The sequence below is a fragment of the Eumetopias jubatus genome, unplaced genomic scaffold (assembly GCF_037043125.1).
Source record: "Eumetopias jubatus isolate StellerSeaLion01/CBP00866 unplaced genomic scaffold, mEumJub1_p1.0 scaffold_4, whole genome shotgun sequence".
NCBI classification, from domain to species: Eukaryota; Metazoa; Chordata; class Mammalia; order Carnivora; family Otariidae; genus Eumetopias; species Eumetopias jubatus.
In genome coordinates this window covers 80557644-80565641 of record NW_028274810.1, presented here as the reverse complement: position 1 = coordinate 80565641, position 7998 = coordinate 80557644, and the positions used below count along the sequence as shown (strand labels likewise).

Genomic DNA, 7998 nt, shown 5'->3' with positions numbered 1-7998 from the left:
TGCCCAAGTGAAGGGCAAGGAGCAGGTTCCCCTTAGGAGGGGCTAAGAGGAGAGAGCGGGGCTCAAAAGGAGAGAAGTCTTCCCAAGGCTCCGCGCCCTGAGGAGGAGGGCCAGGGTTGGAACAGAGGGAGAGGGCAGAATGCCCCACCTACTTTAGCCTTCACTGTGCAGGACCACAAGACCAGAGCCTCGGCCCCGGGAGGAAAGAGTGGCTCCCTGGACCCACCTTCCCCCACTTTTATGGGTTCTGGATTTAATTACCTGGGTTCAAATCCCAGCTCCACACCTAAGAGTTGTGCAACCTTTATAACCCCCCAAGCCCCCCTTTCCTCCATCTGTAAAATGGGGACAGTAACAGAACCTAGCTCCTCTGTGACTGTGAGAATTGAATACAGATGATATATTTCCATAGGTGCTCAGAGTCAGTATTCTAGAAATGTGGGAAATTGTGATTATTTCCCAGCAGGAACAGCCAACACCTGGGTCCACTATGAACTGGGGAATCTTCGAAGGGCTCCTGAGCGGGGTCAACAAGTACTCCACAGCCTTTGGGCGCATCTGGCTGTCTCTGGTCTTCATCTTCCGCGTGCTGGTGTACCTGGTGACGGCTGAGCGAGTGTGGAGCGATGACCACAAGGATTTTGACTGCAACACCAAGCAGCCAGGCTGCTCCAACGTCTGCTTTGACGAGTTCTTCCCTGTGTCCCACGTGCGCCTCTGGGCCCTGCAGCTCATCCTGGTCACCTGCCCCTCGCTGCTCGTGGTCATGCACGTGGCCTACCGGGAGGCTCGGGAGAAGAGGCACCGAGAAGTAGCGGGGGAGGACCGTGGGCGCCTCTACCTGAACCCCGGCAAGAAGCGGGGCGGGCTCTGGTGGACGTATGTCTGCAGCCTGGTGTTCAAGGCCGGCGTGGATACTGCCTTCCTCTATGTGTTCCACTCATTCTACCCCAGATATACCCTCCCTCATGTGGTCAAGTGCCACATAGCTCCGTGTCCCAATACGGTGGACTGCTTCATCTCCAAGCCCTCAGAGAAGAACATCTTCACGCTCTTCATGGTGGTCACAGCTGCCGTTTGCATCCTGCTCAACCTCATAGAACTGGCCTACCTGGTGAGCAAGAGGTGCCGTGAGGGCTTGGCAGCGAGGAGAGCCAGGGCCACCGGCGTGGGCCATTGCCCGGACTATGTCACCTCATCCTGCAAGGGCGACGACCTCCTCTCAGGCGACCTCATCTTTCTGGGCTCAGACTCTCACCCTCCTCTCCTACCAGACCTCCCTCGAGACCACGTGAAGAAGACCATCCTGTGAGAGCCGCCTGGTCAAACCTGGTGGAGAGGGCCCAGCATGTCCCACAAGTGCAGCCTTGGGGGCAGGCAGCAGGGAGGGTCCGGCCCCTGCTGCAGCTGTGGGGCCTTGGGCAAGTGACCCCTCTGAGCCAAACCTTCATTTCCTTTCGTGTAAAATGGAGGTGAAGCCCACGTCGCAGGGTGGTTGCTGTGAGGAGGGGTTTATTTAGAGAAGGGATGTGCAAGTACCTTCGTGGGGGGGCACGGTCAAGGCTTAATAAAAGTCAACTCATCCACTCGATTGAAGGTGCCCTTCATTCCTTCAGCCTTTGCGACCCTTCTCAGGTCACTGGGTCAACTTCTCTGCCCCTGCAAAGGGCTGGACCTGATCCAGCCAGGTGAAGGGACCATCCCCTCCCCTGGAAGAGGGTCCCCAGCACTCCTGGGGGTCATGCCACCTGCTCATGCTCAAGACAAGCCTTTATCCCCAGCTGCAAATTGAGGTCCAAGGGCTATCTGCAAACATATGGGACTTAGCCTGTGGAGAACTGTGTGTTGCAATGGAAAGTTCATGAACCTTTGAGTCAGAACACTTGGATTTGAACCCAAGCTCCACTGGGACTCTGGCAAAGGGACTTCAGCTCCTCTCTAAAATGGGTTAATAATACGGAGACTGGGGTGGGGGGGTGGGGGGGGGGAACTGGATGAGCTCATGGCTGTGGATGGGGTAAGCCAGCTGTAAAAGGCCACATAAATGTTAATCATTGCTATTAGGAAGTGCTCAATAAATGCTTGTGGGAAATGAAGCAGAAGAGCCCCTCCCCGGCTGCACATTAACCTTCACTATCCCAGCCACCAGGACAGCCAAGACGCAGGCCCAAGGCCCCTCTGAAGCCCCACTGGGAGGTACCCTGACTTCCCTAGAGGCCCATAGAGGACGGACAGCGAGGTTGTGCCTGGCCCCGTGCCAACTGGGGCATTTCATGCTGCTGACCTGCATTCTTCATCTCTGCCAAGGCAGCGGGTATCCTTGTCGAAAAGAACCATAATCATCCCCTCCCGTCCCCTACACAGCTCACCAACAGCCCAAGCTCTAGTCCCCACCAGGGTGGGATGTGATCCCGGGCTGGATCAAGTTGGCCCCTTTCCATAGATGTCAGCTACTGAGGACCTCAGGACCATGCTTCCGAAGAAAAGGGCAGGAGAGAGGCCTGGGGATGGAGGGACCAGGGGCAATAAGGCAATGGGAAGGGGCTAGGGGCAACAGATAGGGGCCACTGGTGCTGACCTGGGCCCTGGCATAAAGATACCAGGCTCCTGCACTGTCCGCCCCCTAAAGACAACTTCACCCACATATCTGCCAGCTCAGGGAGCCAGACCCAGCCCAGCCCATCCAGGCTGGAGAGAAGGCGTGGGCCAGGGGAAAAGAGCCACAGGTGTTTGCTCTGAATCTGTGCCCGGGGAAGTTCACCCCCCTGCCCACCCGCTCACTCTCCCTTGGCTCATTGGCTCAGAAAGCTCCACCCAACAGAGGCGTGAGGAACAAAAGCTGCCTCCGGGAGGCCCCCGGGCAGACAGACCAGGGACCGGAGAGTCGGCTAGACCCAGGAAAGGTGAGGACCAAATTGGGCAGGAGACCGGGCTGGGAAGCAGGGACCAGATGGGCTGAGGATTCCTGAGAACTCGGGCTGCAGGCTGGGCTCCTGGGAGGAGCAGAGGGGACAGAGGTTCCCTGGAGAAACCTCAAGGAGGGAGAGGGATGTCCTGCCAGACCAAAGGGAGGACAGAGGACCAGAGAAGAGACAGGAAGAGGAGGGACCAGGAAGAAGGAGTTTCAGTTCAGCAATATCTACCATGTGTTCACCAGGCCAGGCCAGGTGCTGAGTGCTGGGGAAACGGATGGATGAGCTGTAGAGGCTTGCCCTCCAGGTGCTGACAGTCGCACAGGAGACAGGAAAAGAGACCATCTGAGTACCAGCGATCTATTCTGCAGAGGAGCGTACTCGGAAAATGTCCCAGGGTCACAAGCTCTGAAGATGCTGAGGTCTGAGTCAGGGACAGGGGAGGGGCCGGGGCCAGAGATGGAACCTGATGGCGCCCCAGATAAGGGGGTGTGGAGGACAGAGCACACAGGGCAGGGGCCTGACCGGGAATAATAGGAGAGCTGGCTAGCAGAGAAGGACAGTGTTCCTGAGAGCAAAAGCAAGTGTTGGGGGGAGGACCAAGCCAGAATCCTGCCTCTGTCCCTTCCCCAGTCCCTCCCTAAAGGTGAAATGGTTGGAATTCCAGAGGAACCCAGTGTGGTCAGGACGGTCGGCACCGGTGCGGGGGAGGGGTGGTCGATGGTGCCAAACCCCCACGGTTCCAAAGAGCCTGCTTAGTCTGGGAGGAAATGTCAGGGCTGGGGATGTCCTGGGCCTCTCCATGAGGACAGATATCACTCAGGGGTCTGCCAAGAGGCCGATGGGAACACGCCCAGCACAGGGTCTGGCTCCCGTTGGGTGCTCAGTAGAAGTTGGAGGACGATAAAGACACACCTCCCTCCCCTCCTGCAGCTAAAGGGAGGGCAAGTCATCCAATCCACACCTTCTTGCTGTTTCTGTAGAAGTCGTGTGATCCGCAGGGCTCAAACTTGGGGTCAAAGAAGTTGGCGGGTGCGTTGGTGCGAGATGATTATTGTCCCATTTATCCATTGCTTCATAGAATAAAATCTTCCCTGATTTTGGAACTGGAAGGTGGGGGTTCAGCACCAGCTCTGCCACTTCCAGCTGGGGAGCCTTGGGTGGGTACCTCCCTGGGCCTTAGCTTACTCCCCCGTGAAACTGGGTAACGGCCATGCCGACCCCACCAAGTCATTGCAAGTGAGGACGTGATGACAGAGTGTTGGTGAAAGGGTTTTGCCAATTGCACCTTTAATAAAGGGCACCCATTTCCAGGCTCTCCCGGCCTCGCAGCCCCCACGCCACGAGTGGGTGCTCACAGGTGCAGACGGTCCACGTGAGGAAGCCAGGACACTATCAGCATGAACTGGGCATCCCTGCAGGCCCTCCTGAGCGGCGTGAACAAGTACTCCACAGCGCTGGGCCGCATCTGGCTGTCGGTGGTGTTCATCTTCCGCGTGCTGGTGTACGTGGTGGCGGCCGAGGAGGTGTGGGATGATGAACAGAAGGACTTCATCTGCAACACCAAGCAGCCGGGCTGCCCCAACGTCTGCTACGACGAGTTCTTTCCCGTGTCCCATGTGCGCCTCTGGGCCCTGCAGCTCATCCTGGTCACCTGCCCCTCGCTGCTGGTGGTCATGCACGTGGCCTACCGCCAGGAGCGTGAGCGCAAGCACCGCATGAAGCACGGGCCCGACGCCCCGTCCCTGTACGACAACCCAAGCAAGAAGCGGGGCGGGCTCTGGTGGACATACCTGCTGAGTCTCATCTTCAAGGCTGCTGTCGACGCTGGCTTCCTCTACATCTTCCACCACCTCTACCAGGATTATGACATGCCCCGAGTGGTGGCCTGCTCCGAGTCACCTTGCCCCCACACGGTAGACTGCTACATCTCTCGACCCACGGAGAAGAAGGTCTTCACCTACTTCATGGTGGCCACAGCTGTGATCTGCATCCTGCTCAACCTCAGTGAGGTCACCTACCTGGTGGGCAAGAGGTGCCTGGAGACCTTCAGTCCGAGGCGCAAGCGGTCTCGGCACCGGGACCACCTGCCCGATACGTGCCCCCCATATGTCCTCTCCCAGGGAGAGCACCCCCAAGATGGGAACTCTGTCTTAATGAAGGCTGGGTCGGCCACCGTGGATGCAGGTGGGTTTCCATAACCTGTGAGGTCGGTAGCAAGGACCACCAGGGCCGTGGTCTGTTCCCTAAGGCCACGGCAGGGTGGTGGCATCTTTTCTGCGGCAGGGCAGGTGAGGAAGACGGTTGCAGGGCTCAGGAAGCCCACCCAGGGGCCAGTGCTGGAGAGCAGTTTGGTCTCTGGGTCCTGAGCCCCAGGGGAGGGAGGTTGACGGCTGGTGGGCATTTTGTATATGGTAATGGCATATGTGGAAACCGTTAATAAATATGATTTTCCCAGTATGTTGTAGACCGGGTGGGGCGTGGTGGGTAGAAGTGTCAGGGGGGTTCACCATGGACCTCAGAAAGGAGGCCACAACCACTCAGTGAGCACCTGAGCCCCGGGACCTCAGATCCAAGCTCATCCATCACACACACCACACACCACACACTACACGCCAGACACCACACGCCACACGCCACATAACATACGCCACACATACACACACACACAGTGCACCCCCAGGACTTGGTGAGAATGCCAAGAGGCTGCTCCAGGGGTCTCTGGACTCTGCAAGCAGCTGGCCAAGGCAGGAGGAGTGAGACCCCAGGAGACCCCGGGCCCAGCGTGGCTCAGTTCTCAGAAGGAGTCCCTCAGGTGAATGCATGTAGTTCAGGAGGCCTCCGCCTCCACCATGCCAGCCTCCCTCACCCTGTCCAGCCCAGGTCTCAGGGAGGCGAGTCTCCTCTGAGGGTGGGAGGAGAAGGCCTGGAGCGTGTGCACGGTGCTGAGAGCAAGCCCAGGATGGGGAGTCTGCCAGGACGTCCAAGGGGGCTATCCCCACAGGCCAGGGACCTGCTGAGAGCATCCGAGCTAAAGGGTCCCTCAGAGAGCCTCACGTCTGAGGAATTCCCCTTCTCTTCCCCGGACACACATCCCTCACCCTCCCACCCCCTCCCCCACCACTCAGACCCAGACCACTCCCAGAACCACACGCCCAGCCGGGACCTGCCCCTGAGTCCCCGAGCCTCCCACCATCTGCCCAGGGCCCAACCCTCCGGGAGGCCCCCAGGTCTCCTCCAGTCAGCAGCTCCCGAACAGACCGCACCCACCCTTCCTCACACATCACCCACCCACCCCACCCCAGGAATGGCGTGCCAGCCACCCAGCTGTCTGAGCCGGGAGCTGGCCTGACTTCCTCGTGCCCTCCCATCTTCCAGCCTCTCACGGTGCACAACCCAGTACAGTACCACAGTCGGCCAATTCCAACCCCAAACGTCCCGAGTCTGCCCTTCCTCTCCCACCGCTCTTCCAGCACAGGGACAGAGTGGTCTTTCTACACACGCACCTGACTGTGGCGTCCCTCCTGCTTCAAAAATTCTCCCGCTACCACCACTACTCCCCACTGCCCCTCCATCTGGTCCCTGCTGACCTCCCCGACGTCACCCCTGCTTCCTCCCTCCTTGTACCCACCAATAAAACCAAAGGCCTTATGGGTCCCCAACCAGACACATCATGCCGCGTCACAGCTCGGGCCTTCGGATATGGGTTCCTTCTGCCTGGAATGCCCTTCCTTCCTCCCCTGGGACCCCTCCTCAGACCCCAAGGTTCGAACCCTTAAGCCTAGCTTGTGCCTCTGCCATTCTCCCCATCAGTCCGTGAGCCCTTCATGAGCAGGACACTGACTCACCCAGGTCCCCAGCTACCTTTAATAAATGTTTGGTAAATGAGTAAATGGCCTATGAGCTGCTTGGGGGAAGGGACTTGTCTTGTTTACCTGAATCCTTCACCACACCTCAGCCAGGGATAAGCTGTCCTCCCATTTGTTTGTAAGTTGCCTCGTTGTTGCTGTTTTAACTAAATCTAACCTAAACGTTTCATTTATAGTTGAGGAAACTGGCCTAGAGATGGGGTGAGTCTGCAGGGGGCTGTGTCTCCTGTGGCCCCTAGAGAGCCTCTGTGCCTCCCCCTCCCCCCAGCTATGGGATGAGATCGGGCATCACGCGCATCTTAGGTCAGGGCCCCAGAAGTGGGGCCAGTGGCCAGAATTCATGCTCACGCAGAGGAAGGAGCAAGGGAAGCAGGCTAGGGAGGAGGCCGAGCTGGGTATGGGCTCAGGGAAACTTAGCCTTGACCCCAGTGCGGCGAGGGGCCTTTGGACCGTACATCTCACCGCTGAGTTGTCCCCACTGGAGGAGAGGGCATCAGGCTTTGGAACTCTTGTATCAGTCAGTCGTTGGCTTCAGGCCAGTCCGTGGGCAGGAAGGCTGGCAGGAAGGGGTAGGTGACTCCTATCCAATCAAGGTCAATTCTCCAGGGGCAGCTATAAGCCACGAGCACCCTGTATTCCATAGCAGCTAGGGAATGGGTGTCCCCCGGTAAAGGGGACATGGGCAGGGCACAAATACCATCCACTGAATTCCTGGTCCCAGGAAATAAGGGTGGCTCTACCTCTAATCCAGACCAGAGCTGTGACCACCCAATCCCAGAAAACAGGCTGGCACTCTCAACCCATTCAGAACCAGATGGCCCCATACTACTCAAACCAACGTAGCTCCCACGTGCAGGCCAGCAGACCAGCCATAGCCCACTCCCTGTGGGAGTCCAGAGTCCCCATTCCAGTGTCCGCTGCAGGGCCAGCATAGGGTGAGGGCATCCGGGGACCTGACTACTCCTGTGGCAGCCCTCTTCGTGGGAGCTGTTCCCAGAGGTCCTAAGTCCCGAGCCAGTGAGCCAGACAGAGCCGGAACACCATCTGAGCAGCCCGAGGCCCCAGAGGAGCTGGAAGAATCCTCTGGGAAACACTTGAGCTGGGACACTTTTATCCTCAGCCCCACCCACACTCTCAAGACCCCCCCACCCACCCTCACTACCCCCTCAGACTTTCCACCTCCCCCTTCTTGAAATCTCTTCGCTCGGCTGGGCCCC

General features: G+C 58.4%; 2 protein-coding genes across 2 annotated transcripts; both read left to right on the top strand.

Annotated features, from left to right (window-relative positions):
• The first annotated feature begins 490 nt into the window (after nucleotides 1-490).
• GJB5 (gap junction protein beta 5) lies at nucleotides 491-1312 on the top strand. Its single transcript, XM_028113849.1, has one exon. It carries the CDS (start codon nucleotides 491-493, stop codon nucleotides 1310-1312), a length of 822 nt encoding a protein of 273 aa, XP_027969650.1.
• Nucleotides 1313-4312: 3000 nt separating this feature from the next.
• Nucleotides 4313-5113, top strand: GJB4 (gap junction protein beta 4). The gene has a single exon (XM_028113851.2). The coding sequence runs from the start codon at nucleotides 4313-4315 to the stop codon at nucleotides 5111-5113; it is 801 nt and encodes a 266-aa protein (XP_027969652.2).
• Nucleotides 5114-7998: the final 2885 nt, after the last annotated feature.